The sequence below is a fragment of the Sander vitreus genome, chromosome 10 (assembly GCF_031162955.1).
Source record: "Sander vitreus isolate 19-12246 chromosome 10, sanVit1, whole genome shotgun sequence".
Taxonomy (NCBI): Eukaryota; Metazoa; Chordata; class Actinopteri; order Perciformes; family Percidae; genus Sander; species Sander vitreus.
In genome coordinates, this window is record NC_135864.1 from 11,773,656 (window position 1) to 11,801,528 (window position 27,873).

Consider the following 27,873-nt stretch of genomic DNA (forward strand, 5'->3'; position numbering starts at 1 on the left):
GTGGGCCAATCAGATTCCAGTACGAGCCGTGGACCCGCCCATGCCTCGAGAGTGTACTTCCTCCCCGTTGTTCCCGTTACTACGGCGACTGTTCAGCACCGTCACCGGTTGGCGGAGCCACTCAAGTGATGTCAGGAATTCCTCTCCCTGTAGGGCTCCGTGTGACGGTCAAGACTCAGACACTGCTCGGAGGAAGCTGCACGTATACACGTGAGCCGTCATCTACCATGTTTGCTGACGGTGTTTTCATCTGAACCCCGCTCCGCTGCTGGAGGTGATGCGTCTGTGTGGTTGTGGAAAAGAAGTTAAGGTTTAATGACAAAACTTAGAAAAGAGAACATGGTCAACTCCATCTCCATCTGCATTTCCTGCTCATAAACACCAGATCAGAGATCTGTACTGCTACAAACCAGGCCGACTTGAATGTAAGTGTGTTGTGAATGAGAACTTGAGTCTATTACCCTTGCACTACAGCACTACAACTCATTTGCTGCTGAAAGTTATTGTAGTAGATGTATTGTCAAGATAATGAGACAAAGTGAAAGTGATATTGATGAAGTAAACTAACCAGCCAGTTAGGGAATATTTCTAGCTAGAATAGTTTAAAACGTTGGCAAAAAGTTGTATTTGTCACAAGTTTTGAGCAAAAGACATATAAGAATAATAGGAAATGTCTTACTGTATGTTCTATGACCTTTTCAAAACGAGTCTACTGACAGAAGCAGTGTTGGTTATCTTTTATCTTGAATCTTTGGAAACAATGTTGGGGAAACAAAGCATTTGTATCTTTGAGTTTACTTGCATTTACCTTTGCTAATATGTGCACCATAACTGTACTTATTAATTTTATCTGCCCTAAATTCTAGTTTTGTTTCCTCGTATTTTTGTCCTGTATCAGTTGGTATACACACGATTTTCTGTGGATATTATGTCACTTTTTGTCTGATGAAAGTGACCTGCAGTGTTCAGAAAACTCTGTTTAATGCTAAAACACAGTATTGGGGTGAGACATTACACGAAAAGTGTTCATCTAAAGGTGAGGTTATTTGTGAGAACATTTCTGATCCAAGCAGATGCATACAAGCAAATTTTGAGCAGATAAGGCAGGTTTTTTATACACAATATAAATTTAGTTGGGGAAAAATCACCTGCATTAACATCATATGCCAACAAGAACCTATGTGGTTAGTGCTGTGGAGGTAGGTCTGGCAATGCGAGACTACATTGATACCAAACAAAAGATGATTTATGTAAATGAAAGAACTTCCAGGTGGGCAGGTTTGGAATGATTCATCAAAACAACTGGTTCAACTTGCTGGGCAGGTTTGGACAACAAAACTGACTGATTCAAACCTTGCAAGCAAAAATCACAACGCTCTGAAACGTTCACAGCCATATGACAAACTTCACATGATATAGGCACCGAGGGCTGCAGAAGGAACCACAAAACATCTTTTCATGCTCTTTGCCTACCCCAGTGTTTGGTTCCCATCACACTTTTACATATACAGTGACTATTTGTTGCAGTGTATTTCTCAGCAGAACTTATTGTATCAGTTTTCTGTTTTGTGACTCTGTGGCCCTACTGGGCTATCTGTATTAAATATCGTGATTGCCCACATTCTCTGGGCAGTCAGTCTGCAGCCTACACAGCCTGGCTGACCTTGTCACGCGGGGCTTTGCCATAGAAGGGATCAGTGACAGTGTACGGACACACTGGCAGCTCAGATGTCTGCTCCCGAGCTCCGGGGGCTGCTGGCAGTTCGTCTTTAAATAGATAAGCACTTAAGTTGTATGCCAGAGAGGGGCCCTGACCTCGGAACAAGGTGATTTCTCAAGTCTATCTGTGTCTCACAGGGTGATTCAGCAAAACACTGCTCTTCTCTAATAGTTTTCTGGGTTGAGGAAAGACAGAACAGGCCGATTACTGTTTCATTCTTCCTTTTGCCACTGAGAATTTAGCTAAAATGTCAGTTTGGAAGTCTTTTTCTTGAAGAAAAAAAGCTTGAAGCATCTCAGAAAAAATAAACTGTAGCCAACTGTATAACCAATGCAGCAGCTCAGATTGTTGCAACCGTGTGACAATGTTTAATGTTTTTAAGAGTGCTTAAACGAATAATCGGTTTAGTCGTTTCTGCAAGGATTCTAATTAGAATAGAATCATTTAAATTATTTTTCAAGTAGAAACTGGCAACAATTCACTGGTTTGCTTGTTTTTTTAGACTTTGGACTGTTGGTTGGACACAACAAGCAGGTTCAAAACATCACTTTGAGCCCCTTGGAAATGGTGATGGCATTTTTCGGTATTTTCTGACAATTTGCAGCCCTAATTAATTAATTTATTATTATTTTTTAATCAAGAGATAATCAGCAGATTAATCAATAATGAAAATAATTGTTAGTTTCAGTGATTATGTCTGATCAGATCTCTGGGGTATTCAAATGTAATCAGATCTCAGATCTTCAGAAGCTAATAAGTTTTAAAAAAAAGTAAGTACCTCTAGTCATATATTTGCAGGCTATTGTTACACATCTAAAATGTATTTGTGATTAATATAATTTTGCTGTTCTCTCTCCATAAGATCCGCCATGTTCTCTGATGCACTAGAAGCAGTGGGGCGGGTGGAGGGCCTGCCGCTGTCCTCCCCGCAACCGCTACCAGAGCTAGTGGATGAGGAAGCAGAGGCATCAGTGGAGAGGGGGCCAAAGAGTCGAGGTCGCTACCGGAAAAGCCTGCAGCTTTTAAAGCCCTTCAGGATAACACATAAGTAAATGAATGAATGAATGAATGAATGAATGAATGAATGAATGAAGACATTTATTTCAGACATATCACAAATAATGGGGGGGACAGTAGCTCAGTCTGTAGGGAGTTGGGTTGGCAACCGGAGGGCTGCTGGTTCAAGTCCCTGTATGGACCAAAATACAGAGGTGGATTGGTAGCTGGAGAATTGGTAAATTGTAATTTTCCCATTGGGGATCAATAAAGAGTATAAATTATAAAAATAACATGCACTCGCACATAATATAATAACCCTAAAATATTTTACTACATTTCTCTAACTTCTAATATAAATACATTATTACCACATATTTAGATCTTATTTATATTTATCACATTTATCTATTATAATATATATACCTCAAGCCCTTCTTTTCCTATATCTTTTGAAAATCATACCATTTTTTGAACTGGATTATGTTTGGACATTGCTTTAGACCATTCCACAATTATTATTTTTTTGGGCTTTAATTTGACAGGACAGTTAGGTGAGAGAGAGGGGGAAGACATGCAGGAAAATCATCACAGGTTGTACTCAAACCCTGGACCTCTGCATCAAGGCATAAACCTCCAAGTATATGTGCGCCTGCTCTACCCACCAAGCCAACGCAGCCACACCGTTCCACAATTTCACACCACTGATTGTAATGCACTGACTTTTTATAGTCGTGCAAACCACTAGAACCTTGAAATTAAACTTATCCCTTAAATTATAACCCCCTTCTCTATCAAAAAATAACTTCTGAATATTACCTGTTAGTAGTCTGTTTCTTGCTTTATACATGATAAATAAAATGATATTCAAGTTTATGTGGCAACTCTCTGACATTGGGCCAAATAAAGGCAGAGGTTTTGGGCTGGCACATCGACAGATACCCATTTAAAAACACATAGACACAAAAGTCCACACTTGTTGTGTTTGCTGCTTCATGTGCTGAGTTAAGGCGTAGCAGGAGGCCATGATAAGGGATGGGAACCCATCCCCCCAGCAATAGACAGCACCATGTTTAAACATATGCCGACTGCCCCCTGAACTTTTTTTTTTTTCTTTTCGCTGCTCTCTCAGATTTCTGTGAAGAGCATGCAAATTACTGTTCAAACACTGCAGGCATGATTCACCTTCCATTGACTGCCGAGCAAAGGCGCCTCTTCTTTCTCAGTGGCCTATGCTCCCCCAACATAGCACCTCTGTGTATGCCTGCACGTTTAGACATCTCACCCATTTCCACATCTTCTCCTCTATTCCAGGCACCAGCACCCAGTCGATAACGCCGGCCTCTTCTCATTTATGACTTTGCACTGGCTCTCCCCACTGGCACTGAAGGCCTTCAAGGCATCCAGCTTGTCTATAGATGATGTGTGGGGACTGTCTTGCCATGAAGCCTCTGAGATCAACTGCCAAAGGTGAGGTAACTATGGCACTGCTGAGGTTTGCCTGATGAAAGTGCCCTGCGGTGTTTAGAAAAATTCTATTTGATGCTGAAACACAGTATTGGGATGAGACATTACGTGAAAAGGGTTTGACTAAAGGTGAGGTCATTTGTGGTTAGTTGTGGTTATCTGTTATTTGCAAATTGTCAAATTTCTGATCCAAGCAGATACATCATTTCGAGCAGGAAAAAGGCGGTGGCAGAAAGGCAGTGCTTTGTTATACGCTGTATGTAATTTGTTGGGGAAAATTCATCTACATCAACATCATATGCCAACAAGAGTCAAGGTGATTATGTGTACACTGAAAAAAGATAATTCAGTGTGTTGTTCCTCTTTAAAGGATAAGTAGTGATACTCACTCACTAAACAAATCCCATGTAAAGACCAAACCCACACAATTAATTGATTCTTACAAGTATCGCATGGCTATCTACAGGCTCCTCTGTGCCATAGACTTCCATTGATGTCCCAAAACTTTTAAAAACACACTAATGAGCAACATTGCAGTAAGGGACGTGTTTCTTCATTGCCATGAACACTGAACACCATAGGCACTGTAGTTTGCTTCTAGTCAATCCCATTTACAGTGTACTGCTGACATAAATAACTCTCTACCACACCAACACAGCAACTGTTAATGTTAAACAAATGTACTATTGACCCCAGTTATTTTAGGATATTACTGAGTCTTCTAAAACATATATTTAAGTATATATTTGTGACACATTGTTATAGCGCCAGACAGGCTGGGGAAGGCGAAAAGAGCTGAGAGACCGACTAACATAGAGTAGAGTTGGTTATGGCCTTTGTTGACAATAAGAAAAGTATAGAATATTGCAAACAGCGGGCTGCACATGGCATCTTTATTATATGCTCAGAGGCTCAGACAGCAAGATATATACTACCACTCCTGTGCTGGAATGCTCCTGTGTTTTCAGTTAGTTTGTTCTAACTCGATTAAACTCATCTTTTGTGTCTCAGGATTAGCCATTGAATCTGCATGGTTGATTTTGTAAGTGAGCGGTGTAAATCCCCCTACTAATTTGCAAATAATTTAATTACTAATCAATCATCATCATGTTTAAAGCAAACAAGACTACTGTTAACAATGAGGCGAAGACACACACTGAGCTCAGGCTCAGACACGGGAAGGGTAGAGTAGGTGCAGCGGGGCAAGGAGGCATTTCATTGGTTCTTCCCAAGCAGACCGCGAGGCAGTGATTGGTGGGTGTTTTTAGGATTATAGGACAGATAACAGATACTTTTTGCTCTTTTTTCAGGGCCCATAAATTATGTTCAAGCACCTAATTGAGCTTTTTGTATCAGGGCATATTCAGGTAAACTGATCTGCATTACACTGCTTTGCTTTCACCCAGGGATTCTTTTTCTTTTTTTGAACAAATATTGAGAAACCTTTGCTTTCCCTGCGCAAGTGAGCAAGTTCAAGTTCTTTACCAATACAGGAACTGGTTGTGTTGGCATGAGTGTCTGCTAAGAATAGCAGGGATTAGAGATTACAGTGAGAGTTAGTGCCTGACTTTATTGGCTATGTCATTAAATCCTCTACCTGTGATGCACTGTCTCCCTGTCACATTTATTAGCGGTCATTGACTGGATCCAGGCTGGAGCAGACAATGAGATAAAAGTCACAGTTTGCGTGCCAAACCCCAGCCTGAGAGATGCTTTGTAGTAATGCACTAATTCTATTAATGAACAATAAAGACTCACAATAAGCTTATTAGGGGGCATTTAGTGTTTACTGCTAACTGAAAAGAAAACCAATGCTTTTTCCATTACTCACGTGCTGTCAAGTCATGGCACCATGACTTGGCAATATAGAGGAGGGTGGCTATTTGAGGAAGATCACTCTTTTATCTGGTGACAACTGTGTGGGTTGTAAATGACCAGTTCTGTTAAAAGGCTCTGGCTTGCGGCCTGGAGGTTTAGTGCTGCTGCTTTGTGTGTGCTAAAGAGCACATAATAGGGAAGCAGCAGAGGAGCACAAAGCTACCACATTGGTGCATGTGGGCGATGGTGTGCATGAGCGCTGGAGAGTCTCTAGAGACGGGAGATCTTTATTTTGTGTTTACATAGCAAAAACAGTTATGCAATAGAAAAGCAGGGATGATGGCGAGAGGGGGAATGGGAAAAGCACCCTGGGAGAGTTGACACTTGTTGGTGCTCAGTGAGGTGCGAACCTTGAACGCGATGTCCTGGGCAACACACTCTTGAAACATCAGCTTCGCTTGCCATCTGGCAAACTGAGACGATGACTGAGACATTTCAGCCATGTTTAAAAGCAAATCATTCCTCCTTTGGTTCCCACACTGTTGCTCTCATTTCCATTTATGTGTGTTACCACGCACACACGTATCGTGGAGTTTTTAAATCTTTGAAATTATGAAGTTATCATTCTTAAACCAGTCGTGTTTTTCTCCAAGACGCAATGAATGTTATTTTGCATTTCAACTCGTATGTTGTTTTAGGATTGAGTGCCATTTTATCTATGAAGTATACAAGCCTGTCTGTGTCTGTTTTCGCGCTGACGGACAGAGCAGAGGGAAGTCTCGGAGAGTGGAGTAGACACACATTGCTTGCTCACTTTTTTAAGCACTGGCCCGATCGGGCAACTGGCGATTTGTATTTACTGGTCCGATGTAACTTTTTACTGGCTCCTGGGCATCGTGTAATCCTTGTTGTTGGACCCTGTTGTGAGTGAGCGAGTCAGGCAAACGCAACGGGAGAGTGGGGCCAGGGTTTACATGGAGTGTGTGAGAGAGATGCACTTGAACGGCTTTGCGGAAGAAATGGGTCATGTAACGCAACATTAAACTATATCGATATAAACGGAATTGTCTCATTCTATATCTCATTTAAAAATATATTGATAGAATTTAAAACGTTGATATACCTGCCCAGCCCTACTTTGGATATACTGGTATATAGTATATTAATATTTACCATAATGTAGGTAGGGCCTACATGTTGTTCCCGCTCTTTCCGTACATTGTTGACTGTTCCTTGCTTGGTGCATTAATTAACACAATGTGTTACTCACATAGAAGTCTCATTACCGGTGACTCAAGCTGTGCTCTGTGCAGCTATTGGGCTGCAATTAATTGCAATTTCTTAGATTCAACACCATTTGACTTCAAGTAGTAATTATAAGGCTGTGTGAGAGTCTAGTTGGTTTAATGTTCTGTCTATCTCTGATACGTTTTTAATAAAGTCATTATGCCGTAAATTACTTTCTGCAGCTGCTCTGCTGCTGCTTTATAGAGTCATTAGCAATGATGCATTTTGCCAAAAATATATTTTACCCTCTTTGAGGGGCTTTATACTACAATAAAGTAGTACATTAGCACATCTTTGGTAACATGTTTGGTAATACCTTTCTCAGTCTAATTATGTGATGCATCATTTATAATTGTATATTGTAGGTCACCTTTACATTATTATCTGCCTCGCTATCCTTCATTTTTCTTTAGTGATTTCCAACTGCCATGATTGCCTGCCAGACTGTTTATATTCCCCATTGTGCTTTCGGGCAGTCTGATAAATTGGAAGTGCAACTCTATAGTTTTTAATCAACGTCATTTAAGGAAAAATAGCAAAACATGAAGTATTCTTTTCACTCATGATAATTTTAGCCTTCAAAAATGCCAATTTTTACGTACAGTTAATTGTTACTATAACAGCGCTTTGCATAGCATCTGTGTGCGAGAGTGGTGTAAGAGTGGAAACATTATTTTGACTAATCATTTAGAGTCACCATTCAGTAAATGAATATAACATTGTAATGATGTTTGGTTGAGCTGTGAGTTCATATATCTTGTCATCATTTTGTGCTCCTGGTTTCTGGTTCAAGACTTGAAGCTTTGTGGCACGATGAGCTGAAAAGAAGAGGGCGAGAGGGGACATCCCTGACAAGAGTCTTCTGGAGGTTCTGCCAAACCCGCATGTTGGTGGCCATCTTTTCCCTCCTCCTCACAATGGTGGCAGGCTTCATTGGGCCTGTGAGTACTGTCCAAATCCTCCTTTCCCTTTATATTCTGCTGATTTGGCTAATATGCCTTTCAGCATGGTCGCTGGCTTAAAGTCCCAAGTCCGGGTGTATTTTCTGAAAATCGCTTTATCCCGTTTCACGCTGGTGTGGAAATTGAAATGAAAACATACTGGGAGATTACAAAGCCTTAGATAGTGAAACCCATATTAATGCCATAGATAAACTGGTTTGTTCCCAGTCATGCTTTGGTGCCACACTTTAAATTTCCCTCGAAATAATGCCCATAGATGGCCATGAGACAACAAAGAGAAGTGCAGATATTTATAAACATTCCTTATCAAAAATGTTAAATAATCACCTTAGACCAAAGGCTAATTATATTCCCAGTTTATGATATGAGTCTGTCCCATTGTTCCTTGTGCTCTAAGCTGTTTATTTTGAGGTGATGTTATGTGTACACTATGTGCTTGCTACTAGCTGCAACTAATAGCATTAACTGGATTTAGTTCTTACACAATGATGCATGTGTCTCACATTCCTGTCTGATTTATTTAGTACATTGCTGACAAACCTGTGTTGTATATATTCTTTCTGCAATTTATGGACTTACTTATCTTATTTTGTGTATTTGACTCCTCACAAAATGTTGTTGGTCTACTCATGTCATCTATATCAGGCCTTTAAATTAACAGCCTCTCTGTCTAACCATTCTTCCCAGTTGTCTATGCTTATTTTACTCACTTGATCTTTTCTCTCTCCTCTTTGCTCCTCTTTTTATTAAAATCGTACCCTCTCCTTTTTATCCTCCTCCTCCTATCCCACTTTATCTCTCTCCATGTCCCTGCTTTTTGTCTGTATTGTTTTCTGCTCATTTCGGTTCTTTCTTCTCTTCTCTGTTTTTAATTTACCTTCCTTTACACTCTTTTCCCCTTTCTCCCCGTCCATTCCCAGGCTCTTTTGGTCCGAGCTCTGCTGGAGTATTCCCAGAGCCCAGTGAGCTATGTACCGTACGGCCTCTCTCTGGTAGCCGGGATCTTCCTCATGGAATTGATACGCTCCTGGTGTATGTCGCTCACATGGGCCGTCAACTACCGTACTGCAGCACGCCTCCGTGGGGCAGCTCTTACTTTTGCATTCAACAAGATACTCCACCTACGCAGCACTAAAGACATCAGTCCAGGCGAGGTAGGTGATATAATCCTGGAGGGGACTCATCTCCAAATTAACTAAATCACCCCCCACTGCAGGGCACTACATGCAGATGATTGAGATGGATTTAATTTCTGCTCTTACACCATTTCTGCTTAGATCTCGACAAATCCCATAGCCTGAGGGAGGGGAGGCAGTCTAGGATTAGTCATTACACATCTTAAGAGGAATCATTGTCCAACAAGTAAACGTGGGAATAAGGATTTTTTGTATTTGGAAAAATTGATTTTATAGTCTTAGTGGCGAGGTTACAGTGCACCTTGTTGAAAAGATTTAGTTTATTGTAGATTTGATAATGCTATTTATAATGTAAATCACTGTCTGTCTACCTAGCTGGTCAACATCTGCTCCAGTGATGGCCAGCGGCTGTATGAAGCAGTGTCAGTGGGCTGCCTGCTGGCCGGGGGGCCCCTGGTGGGAATACTGGGTCTGTCCTACACTGCATACTTCCTGGGCCCCGCAGCTTTGCTGGGGTCAGCAATTTTTATCCTCTTCTACCCTACCATGGTATGACTTCAGCTAAAACATCTGTAACAGTGGGAGAAAGGAAGTTTTGAGACTATTGTGCAATGCTGTTGTTACAAAGACAGAGACAAAATACAGGATACATTTACTGCAGGCAAAATACATTAATAAACAACAACATACACCCAAACACAGACTGTCAGTGTTTTTAATATAATGTAAATTGCTGTCAACATCAGATGATTTATTCAGTTTCATGACAGATTTTATTAAAGTAAAATGTAATGATCATACTCATTATAGCAGTGACAAGCAATTTAATTACAACCATTTCTAAAAGTTTTACCAAAAGTTATGATCATACGTGACAAGCAATTTCATTATAGAAATTTCTAAAAGATGTTGCTTTATTGCTGACTCATTATTTTCTGAGCGAGAACTTTCTAAAATTTGGTTGGTAGAAGACATAAGTAACATTTTTAATTTTAACAATGTTAATTTAGACTGTTGAAGAGTACAACCAGCATTTTTTAAAAGCATCATAACTCTTTGGCTATCAATCTTCTGTCAACTTTGTAGCTGTTATTTTCAAATTACACTCAGCCTAAGTCAGAGTCTGACAGGCGGAGACCCTGGTATTGATGTGAAAGGCATTTATCACTCCGGTCGCCCGGACAGGCCTGCAGCACAGCTAATGTGATTGTGTCTGCTTTCATTTCCTCTGCTGCCACTTATTTCTCTTGTCATCATTTCCTCTTTTCCTGTCTGGACAGATGCTTGCATCGAGACTGACGGCATATTTCCGCACAAAGTGTGTGGCGGTGACTGACCGGCGCGTGAGGTTGATGAACGAGATCTTGGGCTACATAAAGTTCATCAAGATGTATTGCTGGGAAGAAGCCTTTGCACAGAATATTCACAGTGAGTGGCTGTCATGATCCCCAATGACTCATATATATATATATCTCATAATACACTGCCCATTTTGTGTTTGTGGTTAGGACAGGGTAGCTTTCTAGAGATGCAAACTTTATGCAATTAAGTGCTTTATTAGGCTTGTTATTCCCAAATTGTTATTCACCCAGAGTAAAGGGTCACTGCATTTGTACACCTGTCACTGTGGCAAATGAGAAACAAAATGGCCAGTTTATCATCTGAAATTAGACTTATCCTCTTTGTGTTCTGGCAAGATAACCCTGACCCTAAATCCATTTTCATTAGCTTACGCCGTTTAAATCTTACCCTGTTCCATCCTCTATAATCCAGGCTAGTGTGAATCCCTTGGCTTCAGGGTTAATTTGCAAGGTTTGGGGCCTTATGATACCTTGAATGACTGTCAAGGCTGCTCTACTTATCCATGAATTAGCAATGGCCTTTTCTCATGAGGCCCTCCTGTACTGTAGGTTGTGGATCAAAATCATTTGCCATTTTTAATCATGCTTCAAATTAGCCAGGTGGGGCTCGTTTTCACTGCTGTCCTTTGATTACCTATTATAATGATAATTAATCCCATTCAATTTAATGGCCAATGAGTTCTAAGAGTTACAGTGTCATTCCCTTCAATTACTATTGTTGTTAAATTGATGATCATAGTGTTTTTGCCCGGGGCGTGTGACATTCGCTTTGTAATCCACGCAGAAACACACATAACATCCAAAGCAAATCCCATGGAGAATAACATGTACCAGGAGGAGGGAGTTCTCATATTTCACACACAGTGCTGCTGGGTCTGAATTAAAGATGCACAAGCTTTTTGTTCCAGTATTTGCACCCAGTGAACTGGGTGAACAAAGCAGCTAGCGGTGTGCATTTGGGAGATACAAATATGGAGGAAGGGGGGCAGGATTTGGGCATTAGACCAGTGCAGTTATCAAGGTTCAGCAGGTTTTGAAGCCCTTTTCATACCACGTATGGATGTGGGGCCCTCGTCCTCCCTCTTGTATCTATTTCTGTCTACCCACTGTATACTGGTTAGAGACTCTTATGGTGTCGTTGATTGAATGTTCACTGGAGAACCCTTTGGAAGTCACTCAACCCTAACTTCATTTTCTCTCTCTTTTTGCACATCTTTGCCTTTTTATCATCTCTCTCTCTCTTATCTCCTCAACAGAGGTGCGATCAGAAGAGAGGGGGATACTGGAGAGAGCTGGGGTCATCCAGAGCCTCACAGTGGGTGTGGCTCCCGTCGTCCTGGTGATAGCATGTGTGTGCACTTTCACCCTACATATGGCTTTGGGCAATGACCTTACTGCAGCTCAGGTATTTAGATATGGAAACCTATAGTCACCATGTTCACTGCATATTTTCATTTTGGATTAAAGGTGCACCATGAGTTCCTGCATGGTTTCAGTGCGATTTCATTTTTGTCTCAAATCGTAGGCATCTCTCCTTGATCCGCTAGCTGCCTGCCTCCTGAATACACAAACCACGTTCCAGCCAATCACCTACAAGATGGTTGGGGGAGGGGGTATGGGTTAGTGCGTCTTTTTCACAAAAATGAAGGCTGCTGCTCTAAAAGCACCCTCTCCCCCAACCATCTTGTCGGTAGTGCTGGAACGTGGTTTGTTGTATTTTGGTGTGCAGCCTGTGCCTCTAGTGTTTGTTTGACGTTTACGACCCCTGTGTTGTCTCCCGAGACCGGGCTTTTTCACAGTGTATTCAGGGGGCAGGAAGCTAGCGGATCAAGGAAAGATGCCTACGATTTGAGACAAAAATGAAATCGCGCTGAAACCATGCAGGAACTCATGGTGCATCTTTAATGTGTCTTCACTGGAAACATGCTTGGTATACGTTTTTGCTAACCATTAAGTTCTACCAAAATTATATTAGTTATATAAAAAAAGATTATTTACGTTGATGTGAAAGGCCCCAGCTATTATGAGCATTTATCGATTTTAAAGTCAGGTGTAGCCTCAGGTAAACATTTTTGTGAATAACTGTCTCTATCTCATCCTACCTCAGGCTTTCACTGTGGTTGCAGTTTTCAACTCCATGACCTTTTCCCTGAAAGTCACACCACTAGCTGTGAGGTCACTGTCGGAGGGTGCTGTTGCAGTCAAAAGATTTCAGGTAAGAAATATAAACTGTCAAAGTCTGTCAATCATCTCTGTCACAGAGCCACCTAAATTGCTTTTATTTAAAACAAAGCTGGTACGTACAGTATGTCATTTAAAACGCCCAGTTTAAGTTTTAACTATGGATACGGTATGGCAGTGCAAGCAGGTTTTACAATTCTCAGAGCCAATCAAAAGGTGCCTCTGTTGATGCTAAAAACACACCTGCCCACACCCAATACTGACATTTTTGACATACTGTATTTCAAACACAAAAGTCGCATGTTAGTGAGAGATGGTTTCACAGAGCCAGCTAGGGTTAAGTAAGCAAGCGTTTCTGCCAAGGATGCACCAAAAGGCTTGAGGCATTCTGTGTCATTTTTACTCTAATGCATTGCAAAGTAATGAGGACAGGAAGAACTGGCAAGGCAAGGCTGAGTAATACAATACAATGCACAAGGATGAGTAATACATGTCTCGTAACATAGCACAACCTCAAGTATGTTAAACCACGTTTAAACAATATTTTGCTTTAACATAAGCATAGGCAGAAACCTTGAGCTTGTTTTCATTAATTTATTTTCATCATACACAAAAGAAAAAGTAGTCAATTGTCTTTTTGCAAGCACACATTTAAAAAAATAATTGTGTGGTGAAAATCAAATGTTGCATAAATTAACCCATTGTGTCTGTCTCCACAGAGGCTCTTTATGATTGATGACAGAGAGGTTGTCTTGGTCAAAATGGAGGATCCTAGCAATGCAGTGGAATTTCAGGATGCAACACTGGCTTGGGAAAAGGCACGCTCTCCACCTGCAAAACCTAACCCACGTCCCAAGAAGCGAGGAGGAATAATGCGTGTGCTGCGCAGGGAGAAGCTCAGCCTGGACATTTCCACAGAGGACGGCAAAGTAAACAAGGAAGGTCCCAACGCACAAAGTCTCCTCACAAATATGGAACAGGAGAGTCAACAAAGTACCATCTCCTCCACTCAAAGCATGCGACCTCCACTGCACAAGACCCTGCACCGCATTGACCAACGCATTAAGACGGTAACACAAACATATGCATTAAGTGGATTGAAGCGTAATTTATGGTTCTGCGGCGGCTCCATGCAGAGCTTTCACCGTAGCCTACATAAGTGGCCTGAAGTTTATACTTGTGCGTTGGTGTGTGCGTCTAGCCGGCATGTGTGTGTGTGTGGTGAGTGTGTGGTAGAGCGAGGGAAAGTGAGAGAGTGATGCTAATTATCTTCGGAGCGAGTAGCGACTCTAGAGTCATAGTGAGAGAAACAAAGTGTCTCCCCTGTGTTTTCTGATCACGGTGAGAAATCTGTAGCAGGAAAAGTTAACCCTCTCCTTGATTTCATGTTGTTTATGGAGAAGGAGAACCAGGAAATGAGTCAGGGGAAATGCAACGCTACCAAGCCACCGCCAAAAGACATGCGTCGCCGCGACGTGTTGTTACATATTTCGAGAGGTGCACGTCAAGCTACGGTGTAGGGTTGTGTACCTAAGTACGTAGCCACAGTGTAGATTTTACGCAGAAGCATAAATCACGCTTAAGGCGTTGGACAAACCTTTGCCTGCTTCATGTAATTCCCACAATGCCACTGTTTTTATCCCTTTTCTAGGGTTCACTGGTTGGGATCTGTGGAGGTGTCGGTAGTGGAAAAAGCTCCCTTCTGTCTGCTCTACTGGGACAGGTAAGATTGTTGTTCCCTTTAAACAGCATAGACATCAATAACAACAACAACAACAATGGTCTTTCTGTAACTTTTATTTTTACCCCATGCCACACAACGACCCACAATTTGAAAAGGAATGTTTCGAGGGTTTTCTCTGCTTCCAGCCGTCTGGTTTTGTTTTGCAGATGACCCTGTTAGAGGGTAATGTAGCTGTCAGTGGTGGCTTCGCTTACGTTCCACAACAAGCCTGGATCCTCAATGAGTCACTGAAGGAGAATATCTTGTTTGGAAACGAGTATGACTTAGAAAAGTAAGATGAGCTACAGGATCATGATGTTATGAAGAACAAACGCAATAAAGGTTGAAACTTGCAGTATCCCTAATTCAACATCTTTCCTTATCAGATATAATGCTGTCCTGGAAGCCTGCTGCCTTCTCCCAGACCTTGCAGAGCTTCCATATGGAGATATGACTGAGGTATCTGTTGAAGTTGATGATTTTTTCTTCTTTACTCTTAGTCTATGCTGAAATTACGTGTGCAGCAGTTTTACTGTATGTAACTGTATGTGACTGTTTGCAATTTAGTGCAACCACAACTAGAGGAGAGTTTTTTTTAATGGAGCTTTGTTTGTTTACTTTCTCTTTCTAGATTGGAGAGAGAGGTGCCAACCTGAGTGGAGGGCAGCGTCAGAGAGTGAGCCTGGCACGTGCCCTCTACAGTGAGCGGCCCATACTTCTCCTGGATGACCCTCTCAGCGCTGTTGATGCTCGTGTGGGTAACCACGTCTTCCATAAAGCTATCAGGGGTGTCGCCAAAGGCAAGACAGTGCTCTTTGTAACCCACCAGCTGCAGGTAAGGGACTGTCTGAAAATTTCTAGCGATACCAAATTTTCATTCAAAATGTGTATTTTTCCCAAAGCATACAAACGAACGTATGTACGTACATTTTGTAGTTTCAGCATCGTGTAAATATTAACAGATTAAAGTTTTCCTCTGTTTTTCTTTTTCTTTTCTAGTATCTGTCTGAGTGTGACAACATTATTCTGATGAAGGACGGGCAGATTGCCGAGCATGGCACCCATGCTCAGCTAATGGGTAAAGAGCGTGACTATGCCAGCCTATTCAACAGCACGTTACAGGAGGTAAGGCCAGTTCTTTTGAGTAAGGCATCTTTACCCCGACTGCACAAAAACATTGAACATCAGCTGAATAATTCAGAAGCCCAGAAAGGCAGGCCCAATATCTGGAAATGTTAATGTATACATGGCTTTTCATTATTTATGCATGCATTGATTTACTGGTGAGCTGCTAAAGACTCACCAGTATCTCTGTTTAAATGACTTGTAGTGTGTTGTTGTTACAGCTGCTGTGATTTCTGTCATGTTTGAAAGCTCACTTTCTTACCTTACCTTTTTGTCTCCTAGAATCTGGTGAAAGAGAATTTAAAAAACAAACAGCGGATAGCAGGTGCAGAAAAGGCTGACAGTGCTGTTGATGTTGCCAAGGTTGGACCAAAGGTGGAAAGCAAGAAAGGAGGTGAGAGACCCTGCCACTTCTCATGCTCCACATGTAGAATAAATGCTAAACGCTTATTTTCCTTGAGAATGGTTAACATGTAACTTCTTTCTTGCATCTTTTATTCAGAACGACTGATGAAAGCTGAGGAGAAGGGCTCTGGTGCAGTCGCCTGGTCTGTGTATGGTGCCTACATCAAAGCAGCAGGCGGTCCAATCATCTTAATCATCAACATCTTCCTCTTCCTCTCCACCACAGGCAGCATAGCTTTCAGTAACTGGTGGCTAAGCTACTGGATCAAGCAGGGCAAAGGGGTGAGTTTGGAGACGATTCTGCTTTACTATAATAGACGCCTCTTTTTAGTGTGTATTTAGCTCCCAAAAGAAAGATAACTACTATGCTTCAGTGAGTTGTGGCAGCAGACTGAGCATTAATCTGAATGTGCATGATTAAAAAAGTAACGGCACTATGGTAAACTTAATTAAAAACAAGCATGAGCAGTGAAGAAACAGATGTGCAGCAAAGCAGGCGTTGGCTGCTATTGAGAAATGTGCTCGGAATGGTAAACATCATTGAAGTGACTGATTTTCATGTACTTTTTTTATTCCAAAGTATGCTTTTCTCAGTTTCATTAGAGGCAAAATTCCTACATGGGGAGAAATATGATTTTTTTTTTTGGTAATTTGTTGCTCTATCTGCCCTCAGAACACATCAATAATCTTGGTGAATGAAACGATGGCGAGCAACAGCATGAGACTCAACCCTCACATTCAGTACTATTCAACTGTTTACATTGTTTCCATGGGAGCTGCTTTGCTGCTGAAGACAATAAGAGGGCTGGTGTTTGTGAAGGTAAGCTTCCTCAGAGATTCCCCTTCTTCTGTCACATGCTTTGTCTAATCAACCACTGATGAACTTTGAAACATAGTGGTGTTGAAAAGGAATATTAAAAGTTGATACAGTATATCAGTGGTGTACAGTTAAGCATTGCTCCTCCATAATTGTCTTTATTGTCATTTTTTCATGCTCTCATACTTCGAGTGGTATAATTGAAAATGCCTGTAGGCCAAATCCATTTATCTGTCCGCTACTGCCATGTCGTACAGCTTTACACTTAACACTGTGTGTGTGTGTGTGTGTGTGTGTGTGTGTGTGTGTGTGTGTGTGTGTGTGTGTGTGTGTGTGTGTTTGTGCAAGAGAGACAAAGAGGCAAAGCGAAAGGAAGGATGTGTGTGTGTGTGTGTGTGTGTGTGTGTGTGTGTGTGTGTGTGTGTGTGTGTGTGTGTGTGTGTGTGTGTGTGTGTGTGTGTCAGTGCCCCTTCGGGTGTGCCTCTTTTTCAAGCTAACCCATCCTGACACTGCATTGCAGAGGTTAGGTCCCCACGTTAATGTGTGCCACTTGAAATTGCTAATTTTTCAAAGATGGCTAATCTTTCTTTACCCCTAGCTGTGATGAGATCTTTGGGAGTGTTGAATATTCCATTAATAGAATTAATTTGTTCTCTGCTGCCACATGTAATTTCTGTCCTATTGGTGAAATGTCTCTTGCTCATTAGGTCATGACCTTTATGTCATGCCTCCCAGAAACTCATTATAAATGAAGATTTGACAGCTTGCCTTGTGCGAGGAAAAAAATAACTACCCACCACAGTGCACATGCTTAGCATATGGTGAAGTACCAATTTCAACTGTACAGGCAACATATTAGTGCCACTGTAGTTATCCATTGTGTGTTTTTGCGTTTGAGGCTGAGCACATTGACAGATGATTTCCTTCCAACCGTCTGTTTATCCAAGCCGTGATTCTTTCCATATGTTTCTTAAAGTTGTTTGTTTTCATGTCAGGTCTCATGTTCAACCACGACTGTTGTTTGTGTTGACAGTGTACGATAAAGGCTGCCTCCGTGCTCCACGACAAGCTGTTCTCCCGGCTCCTCCTCAGCCCCATGCACTTTTTTGATACAACACCTCTGGGTCGTATCCTGACCCGCTTCTCCAGAGACATGGATGAGGGTGAGACTTGATTTGTCTTGACTGTGACCCTTCCCCCAAGAGAGCTCTCAGTCAGTGAAGTCGCCCTGGTTGACAAAGTGTACTGTCAAGACACAGTGTGGTTTCACATGGAGTATTTTGCTTCGCTTATCTACTTTACTGGTGTCTTTGCATGTTGATTTCGTGGGTTGCTGTTTTTTTGGATGGTTGGTTTTGTTTCTACAGTACGTATAATATTTTTGTATACTCCTATGTGTCTCTTTCTCTCTTTGGGGAACACAAAACACTAAACGACACTTAGGGGGACACAAAGAGAAGGTTTTCTTCACATATAGAGATGGATCCAACACCACACAGTGTGTTTCATTTACAATATGTCTCCTCTCCATAGTTGATGTACGTCTCACCATGCAAGCTGAGATGCTGCTGCAGAACCTGACCCTGGTGCTGTTTTGCTTCGGGATGATGGGACTCGTCTTCCCCTGGTTCCTGATCTGCATCTTGCCACTGGGAGCCTTCCTCTACATTGTCAACTGTATCTGCAGGTCAGACTCTCATTACTCCTGTTGTTGTCATTGCTATTTAGTATTGAGCCTGAGATTCAAACAGACTGCACATTACACTTCATCTCCCTCAGAGCCATCTGAGCAGTGTTACCGGCTACAGGTGATTAATAAGCAACAAGTGTTCAAAGTTACTTTAAGTGGCAACTAGTGACTTAAAGCTGCATTTGTTGATTTTTGTCCACTAGGGGCAGAAAACATCAAAATGAGCTGACACATAACACACTGGCTCATAAAGTTAATAGGATGGATGTGTAAGCAAACAATTGCCAGCAGACACAGAGCGACATTTGCATTTGTTTGGAGTCATTTTTAGTTCTCCACCAAGTCCTGAGACACATATCTAGGTCTTAAGCTGTTAGATGCATCTTGTAGTCTACAGTGGGTTTATTGTTTTTTTCTGACAGCTTCTGCTGTAAAGGGGTTATTTGGTTTGATTTTAGCACTGTGAGTGTCCATTATTTACTTTACTAAGAGACATTTGATTAAATGTTAAATTAAAACAAGTCTCATGAACAAACAATGCTGCCAGTTAAAGGGGGCTTGGAGCATGTGGTGAATGTGATTAGCTTTGTATTGTTTTGTATATTGTCTTGTACAAGCAACAGCATACATGGCAGCACAACCCATAATAATTATGAATTAGGTGATTCATACCTATTCTAATCAGTAACTTGTATTGGAGGGTACTGAAGGTAAATAACAGTGGAAGAGGTGCAGTGATAATCTTTATCTGCAAGTATGGGAGTGTTATTGGTCATTGATTACATTTTTCACAGCTTCTGTTGCAGCAAATGTTGCAGGAGTGCCCTGAATTATGTGATGACTCTGCTTTAGTCATTATTTACAGTTTTGCAGCAATTGTGCAATAAAGGTGGATTCACTGTGGGGAACAACAGCTCGCTGGTATTTTGGGAAATAACCACAGTATCTTTCCTGTATCTAAGAGATCAAGAACAACGTGATTCTCACTGTTATTGTTGTGTTGGTGTAAAGCCAGAAAGTACAAAAGCAAAATCTATGTGTTTAATGTTATTATACATACAAACAGTACATTTGTAGCTTTCCATCATAAGTAATGACAAATTAAATGTATGATATTTGTGTGGCAAAGCGAGATTTTGGGGGAAACCTGCTCCCAAATCATACACAGCGTCCTCTTCCCTTGTGCAGATATGAACCACTTAATATCTTGCCTGCACATAAACTGTAATTCTTGACTTCTTTAATCAGATCTGATACCAGTTTGTCTCCTGAGGGATCAATTTAGTTATAAAATATCTTAATTTATCTTTTAAGAGACACTTGTAGGCAATGCAAGTGGAATTAATGTTGAACTTTGATAGACTATTAAGCACACAAGAACCAAGAGGAAGAGATGATCCCCAGCTGTTACCAAAAGGTAGTGATCACCCTTGGCAACACTTTAAAATAATGAAATACTATATCTTACAAAGTTGTGACATCCCAGGATATGTATAGATGTTACATCAAACTGGATCTCCCATAGAAATTACCCACTTCTAAAGCAGCTTTTATTGAATTCTGAAATGAAATAGCCCTGGGCATAAACATGTTTGTCTGGATCACATCCTCCAAGTGAGGAAGTCATGTTATTTCCCCCTCTCTTCTGGGCTTTTCTGAGAAAACCAAATGATTCATAGGAGATTTGTAATTCACATGCATCATCCATTCTATCTTGGTGTCTAAAAGTAGAAAGACACCCCCCTCTCTCTTTCAGTCAATAAACCTCTCTCGTTCACACAACTCCGTTGAGTCTGGTGTCTCTCTGGCTACCAATTGTATGGCCATCTGTGTGAGATGGTGCTTATAATATTGCACATGCATCACATAGCGGGAAGCGACCGGAGCTCTGTCAGGAAAACAGGTGACCATATCCCTCTCTCTCTCCTCCGTGTCATCATTACCTGTCTGCCACACAACTGCATCATTAGAGCTGATGCATTTTCCATTCCTTCATTCTTTAGTGGTGCCTCCCTTATACAGGTGTAATGTCTGTGCTCTTTCCAGTATCTTACTTAATAAATAGGTGGTTGAAGGCAGCAATATCAGTTTGACCAAAATGTGAAACTTTAGATCTTAAAATCAGACCCAAATTACCTTCACAAAGGTTTGTACATCACGTCATACTGAATTTTACAGGGCTTGCTGTAGCTTATAGTAGGAGTAAAGTGTTGCTCATTGGGTTTTCCAATGTAATGTATTTATATAAAAGATTTGCTCCTCACATGCCAGAGCATATTTGCACACAATACCCTACCATTTTCATTCAAATGAGGCAAACCTAAGTGGAGGCTTTCCAGTTCTGCAGTGCTGCTAACTTGCCTGATTGGGATTTTTTTTCCACAACCATTTAGGGTTACAAAAACAACTTTAATTGGAATGAATATCTGGAGTTAATTTATGTCTGCCTGTAAATAAGAATAAATAATTTAAGACAGTATACCTTTCAATCATCAAAATATGAATCAGGTTATAGACACTAGAAAAACAGAGGTCTAAAAGATATTAACATTTTGCAAACATCTGTATTTAATAATTTTTAATCACATATTTACAAAATAGCGATATTATTAAATAAATTCCTTTAGTAGGAAGTTCAATGTAAAAGATTATCTTTCTCTATTTCCAGGGTTTTGATTCGCGAGCTGAAGCACCTGGAGAACATCAGCCAATCACCACTCACCTCTCACATCACCAGCAGTCTTCAGGGACTCTCCACAATCCACGCCTATGGAAGAGGGCACGACTTCCTCCAAAGGTGAGTTTAATGATGCCTGTCAGAGATGGAGATCGTTAAACTTATTTAATCTCTCTTTGTAGTTTTTCAGTTTACTCCTCGGTTAGTAAATACACCAAACCTTATAACAGAAATCTTCCTCTCTGCAAGCATGGCAGGGTGGAGTTATTCTTGCTTTTGCTCTGGTTGAAATGGGTTTATCTCTCTTTTTCCAGATATCAGGAATTACTCGACAACAGCCAGGCCTCCAACTACCTCTTCAGCTGCGCTATGCGTTGGCTGGCTGTTCGCCTGGACCTCGTCAGCATCTTTCTTATCACTGGTGTAGCCCTTTGCATTGTCTTCATGCACAATCAGATACCTCCAGCCTATGCAGGCCTCGCCATATCGTACGCAGTGCAGGTTTGTAAAAAAACATATGTAGTTACACAGACACTGGCAGCCCGAGTAGTCTTGAAAGGTTGAAAAGAGGGTAGTCTGAGGCTGCAGACAGGATTATAAATGTGACGCTCACCCGGTAGAGCATACGCCACATTTAGGCTGAGTCCTTGGCAGTGGCTCAGGTTTGAATCTGACCGGCAGGCCTTTGCTGCATGTCATCCCCGCTCTCTCTCTCACCCTTTTCCTGTCATTCTACAGCTGCTCTAATAAAAATAGGCAATAAAAAGCCCTAAAAAAAAGAAGAAATATGGCAAAGTAAAGCCCCTTTTGTTTTTAACAGCTGCTATAAAAGTGCCCTTTATAGTATTACAGCATTTAGCTAAACAGTAGCTTAGAATACCGTTTGTTTAGCATTCAAAAGTGGCTGTTGTTCAGCAGAAGTTACATACTGTAGTCTCACTTTAAAAAAACATCATGTTATTTACATATTCAGCCGCCCTCATTTTCTTTTTGGAGGGGAATGCATGAAAGTAATGTATACATGCAAGCGACTCCCACAGCCTGTCTTAGAATATATTATGTGTCCAATCTATGGTTTTATTATTATTATTTTTTGGAGCCATATCAGCCAATCTGTTTATTTGGCTGTAATTCTTTTGATTGTTTTACTGTTCATTGAAGGGGAGCAGCACATGGTAAATACCACGTGTTTCATAGTAATTGTTGCAACAGTGTTAACCTTCCACCTCTCTCTGCTTTTTCTTTTACCTCCAGCTGACCGGCTTGTTGCAGTTTACCACGCGGCTGCTCACAGAGACTGAAGCTCGGTTTACATCAGTTGAGAGGATCAATCATTATATAAAGGTAAGAGCATTGATTAACACAGTGAGGAAGGTGGATTATGTGGCACTCAGGCAAATTGTACATGATCAAATAGACTTGGACCCTTCTAGAATCTCCCCATCAAACGCAGACCAGCCCAGAATAACAGCAGCTGAATTTATGGGCAGTTGGCATGTCCAGATGTGTTTGTTTTACCCAACAGCCATCAAACTGCAAAGATACAAATATCAACTCAACTTTTTCTTTTCTTTTCAAAGAAAAGCTCATAGAGAGAAAATCACTACGAATCAGTCAGGGGGCTTGCACCTCCACAGAGATTTAGAGATTTATACCAGATACCATCTCCGCTCCTTATTTCAGTCTCTAGAGAGTGAAGCACCCCGTCAAAGTCCTGAGGCAGATGCTCCTGCCCCCTCTTGGCCTCAGCAAGGAAACATCACCTTCCAGGATGTGGAGATGCGTTATCGTGATGATCTGCCACTTGTGCTTAAAAATCTGTCCTTCACCATTCTGCCTGAAGAGTCCATCGGCATTGTTGGCCGTACAGGTTCAGGTACAAGTGACCCATTTCTGTTCCCCAGCCAGCAGTATTTTCAGCCTGTTTTCACATCTTTTTTTTTTTAACAAATACACACATTTCTTCATGCAGTATCTTTTCTGTACATGTTTGCAGGAAAGTCCTCTCTGGGTGTAGCTATGTTCAGACTTGTGGAGCTGACTGGAGGCTCGATTATCATTGACGGAACCAATATTGCACAGATTGGTCTGGATGACCTACGGAGCAAGCTAGCCATCATTCCTCAAGAGCCGGTGCTCTTCATCGGGACAGTCAGGTATTCCGAATGATAATTAGGATACACTTTACTTGTAGTTTTCTGCATAAGAGTGACGTGACACTGTCATGAACGTGTCATAAAACATTATAAACAAGTCATAAATGTTTATGACATAACGCTTTTTTAGTAAGTGTCATTCGGTTTTGTCATGACAAGTTATGGTTATGGTTATGGTTAGGGTTAGGTTCCATGTGTCATGACTGTGTCATGACGCTCTTATGTATAAAACTTCAAGTAAAGTGTTGCCGATAATTACTTACCAAGCTATGTAACTTATGCATTGTTCCAGCTTTACAAAATGTAAAAGAAAAAAACTGAGCAGAGGGAATGAATGAGAAACAAATAGCCCTCAACCATTAAACAACTGCTCTAATGGAAAATCCCCCAGTGTCTAGTGATGCAACAATGTCAAACTGGATCAGCAGTCTTTACATATGTATAACACTTCCTTCCCATAAAGTGGATACTCAACAGTGAAGTGCCTTTAGTCAACCTGCCTGTTTAAAGCTCCAATATATTTTTTACATAAAAACTGAGCATAATTGCACCTCTGTATCTGTGATCATGTTTAAACACATACCTAGATCCCCCTACTTGCCTTGAAATGGTTTTCTAAATATGTTTAATTCTGGTACCAAATATTATATAGACTCTGTGTCTATTAGTGTGAATGTAAAGCCGCACCAGAGGGACATCATAACAGAAACAAAAATGGTGCGAGGCAGTAAGAAGTGAAAGAACAGACACGCTAAATTTGACAGGCAAGACTGTTTCAAAAACCAAAACATCAGCATTAATTTTATTTAAAAAAGAGCAAACAGTTGCTTTATGGATGCTGATTACCTCCGCCTCAAATGAAAATTTACTTTTGTCAGCTGAGGGGAAGGAGTGTAGTATATGTAGTTTACTATACTATACTTCTTCTCTTAATGTGAAATTGGCATAATGTTTAATCCAATTAATGAAAATCACTATTATGTCTTTTTTCCCACTAGGACCAATTTAGACCCGTGGGATCAACACTCTGACTCCCAGATATGGGAAGCTCTTGAGAAGACACATATAAAAGAGATGGTAAGTGACAAGATGGTTCAACACCTTAACACATTATGATGCATTACTTGAATAGAATAAGCCCCCAACATTCATCCTTATACCTCTGTACACCCCTTTGGCTTTCTTCAGATCAGCCAGCTGCCTCATTCGCTCCACTCAGAGGTGACAGAGAACGGAGAGAACTTCTCAGTGGGAGAACGACAGCTACTCTGTGTGGCCAGAGCTCTGCTGCGCAACAGCAAGGTGCTGGTTGTATAATACTGCTAGTTCACATTTACATGTGGAACATTGTTTGACATGGATAAGGATAGCAGCTCAAGTAAGAGATTCTCCTCAGTTTTATTAAAAAGAAAACACAACCTCCCAATATCGTAGAATTGTCAATGTGCATGTTTCCCTGCATGAGATAACACTGCCATCTAGTGGTACACATCGGAACTGCATCTCAGCATGAACCGCACAAGCAGCATACAGTATGTGATGTTTTTTCTAATTTTGTGTTAATAATATTATATAATGCTACATTTATACAGCAAACACAGGCACCATTACCATGTCTTTAATGTAATCTCTGGTTTGTTGTTTCTGTCTCAACTTCTTTGTTGTTATCTCTGTAACTATTTGCTGTTTTTTTTTTTTTAGATTCTTATATTGGACGAGGCAACAGCAGCCATCGACAATGAGACAGATCGTCTCATCCAGAAGACCATTCGTTGTGCGTTTGGCAGCTGCACCACCCTCATCATTGCCCATCGTCTCAACACAGTGATGAGCTGCAGCAGGGTCATGGTTCTGGACAACGGCCAGGTGTGTATACAGTAAAGGCCACATGACTGATTGCATGATTGCACCATACGGACCCTTGGTTGAAACTCATTCCCAAATTGAAACACCCCTGATTAACTGTGTGAATTGCTCCCTTTGAGGTGATGGATTGGATATTTTACTTAGATTGTCTTGTGTTCAAGCTGACATTTGATGCAAGTAGTGAACATGGAATGCACACGAATGATTACAAGCTTCAATGACACCCCTTAACCATGGGATGAGCGTGACTAGAGTCTCTCAAAATCTGACGAAAATCTTTTAAACTGACCTTTGTTGATCTGAAAGGAAGACAGATTCAGCAACTGCATGGCCTATTTCTCGCTTAAAATGTTTTCAGAAACACGTTTTGGTGAACTATTTTAGTACAATATGAGATCGTATTCTGAACAAGCCGCCGTGACAGTCTGTCTTTGAATTTCCGGAGAAACCAGACCCACGTGACGCGTTCGTCCAATCAGCTGCCGGTTTTCATTTTTGGGGCGACAATACAGATTAGCGCCCCCTGCTGTTATGGAGACGTATTACGTCTCGTCGCTTTGGTGTGTTCCCGAGGCACTTTTTTGACCAACTCGGGGAGACTGATCAGTCCAACTGCCTTTTCTGCCGAGGGTCGGCCGTCTGGTCGGTGTGTCTGAGCCTTACCTCTCTATCAAAGGATCCATTTGTGTGTAGAGTTTGGAGGAAAACATGATGGATGCATCGGGATTGACAAGATTCATGGTGTGAATAACCCTTAATTTGTGACCATGAAACCTTTCTCATTCCGGGTGCCAGTGAAAAGGCAGGTTCTCCACAGACATTAATGAAGTTGAATTATTTTGTTATTATTAGGTTGTCCTCAATGGTCTATTACTTCTTACAGATTGCATTAAGCACATATTCCCCTTTAATGGTGCGCAGCTTAATATGCTATGGTGTTAACTATGTAGCCATGACAGCTTTTGAATCAAGCTTTTAATTTGTTGTATATCATCTCCGATCTTGTCTGACTGTCGTATAAGATATCCAATACAGCAGAAAAAATGTCTAATAGTTTGAGTCACATCAACAGCGTCAACATTTCAGTGTAAAGTTCCTTTAAGAGATCCGTTAGGTTGAACCTCTGATTGTATATGTTCTATGCTGGTACTGATCACTGTTTTATTCTTTTCATTCTCATAGATTTTGGAGTTTGACAGTCCCACTGCCTTGCTGGCAGATGAAAACTCAAGATTTAGAGCCCTGATAGAAGCATCAGAAAACCAAAGCAGATAAAAGACTGTGGAGCTGAACTTTGGATGTGAGCGCTAACGCCTCAAAATATTCAGTGGAATACCTGAAATGCACAAAAAAACACAATGGACTCAGTCCTGCCTTAGTGTGAAAGTGATGTGTTAAAAAATACAGGGGCTATTGTGATGGCTGATCCTTGTAGCATTGTCTGTTTATTTCCAAACCAAAGACCCAGGGACCACATTTCTGAAGGACACATCAAATCTCACTATGCAAAGGGACACGTAACAGACTCTTGCTCTTTGCTGAGTTATTTGGTACTGAAACAGAGCATTGCCTTTGACAATAGCACTTTATAACTGATGTGGACATGTGGGGCTTCCTTTTTCTCTTCCTTTTTCTCTGATCAGTGAGACTACAAATTAGTTTTAGTAATTTTATTTCCATAACTAAGACCTCAGAGTGCAGGAATTTACTGTTAAGAATGTATTACTTTTATGTATGATTATTCAATACAGTATACCTTACAGTATACCTTAAATAAATCACCTATTAATCTATTTTCATTATGCACTTTCCAGAATATGCTAAAATATTTCAATGGTTTTCTTTTTATGTTATATGCATCTAGTTTGATGTTATAATGCAGTCATTTCAGTGATGCATTGCAGATGCAATATGTGCCTAGAGCTGTAAACATTTTCAGATGATACTGTATAATGGAGTTAGCCATGTAAGTATGCTTTTTTGCAGACTGCATGCAAGTAACGTGTTTTTGAATGAGCCGAAGTTTTCTTTAAATCCAAATGCTGGAGTTTAAAATCTGCACATTTTATACAGATGGTAATGTATTTTTTATTTTTTTTTACCAGCAAGGTAATTCTGGAGTTGAGCAAAGTACTTTATGCAGTTGCAATTAGATTTTAAACCATGGTACAGTATGTAATGTGCAACAAAGCTGAAACTGATCAGCATAAGATGTGTCTTCAAATGTGTTTTTACAAAAGTTGGGGATTGTAAACTTCTGCCTTATAATCAAGTTTGTGTTGAACAATCATGAAGAGTGCAATATATTTCTATTGCATTGATACATTTTCAGGATTGCCTTTGTACACTTGAGATTGTAATCTTTATTTTAAATGTTTGACTTTTGTTATTAAGGCTCTTGTTTTTCAATGAATAAATACAAAAATATATTTAATATGCTGATGTCCAGTCTTAGCTATTGTACATGTTAAAGGGGAACTCTGTAC

General features: G+C 40.8%; 1 protein-coding gene across 2 annotated transcripts; it reads left to right on the top strand.

Moving 5' to 3' along the window:
* Positions 1-82: 82 nt before the first annotated feature.
* On the top strand, positions 83-27,821 carry LOC144524172 (ATP-binding cassette sub-family C member 5). Of its 2 annotated transcripts, XM_078260247.1 has the most exons (29): positions 83-425; positions 2,583-2,768; positions 4,031-4,186; positions 8,082-8,229; positions 9,171-9,404; positions 9,762-9,935; positions 10,667-10,814; positions 12,004-12,147; positions 12,850-12,962; positions 13,648-13,998; positions 14,580-14,651; positions 14,819-14,943; positions 15,038-15,110; positions 15,283-15,486; positions 15,651-15,776; positions 16,059-16,170; positions 16,279-16,463; positions 16,855-17,001; positions 18,032-18,161; positions 18,532-18,685; positions 21,357-21,485; positions 21,680-21,866; positions 22,620-22,709; positions 23,049-23,241; positions 23,362-23,521; positions 24,520-24,598; positions 24,710-24,823; positions 25,223-25,387; positions 26,570-27,821. In XM_078260247.1, exons 2-29 carry the CDS (start codon positions 2,590-2,592, stop codon positions 26,660-26,662), a joined length of 4,185 nt encoding a protein of 1,394 aa, XP_078116373.1. In that variant the 5' UTR covers positions 83-425; positions 2,583-2,589; the 3' UTR covers positions 26,663-27,821. The 2 variants fall into 2 exon arrangements, with proteins under 2 accessions (XP_078116373.1, XP_078116374.1); XM_078260248.1 differs by lacking the exons at positions 83-425; positions 2,583-2,768 and adding an exon at positions 4,381-4,499 and having other exon boundaries at positions 4,163-4,186.
* Positions 27,822-27,873: the final 52 nt, after the last annotated feature.

Excerpts from the sequence above, each read along its gene's own strand:
- LOC144524172 (XM_078260247.1), top strand. The coding sequence starts at position 2,590 with ATGTTCTCTGATGCACTAGAAGCAGTGGGGCGGGTGGAGGGCCTGCCG. Across the intron at positions 13,999-14,579 it reads TTGACCAACGCATTAAGACG|GGTTCACTGGTTGGGATCTG; the intron begins GTAACACAAACA and ends TCCCTTTTCTAG. Across the intron at positions 23,242-23,361 it reads TGTTGGCCGTACAGGTTCAG|GAAAGTCCTCTCTGGGTGTA; the intron begins GTACAAGTGACC and ends ACATGTTTGCAG.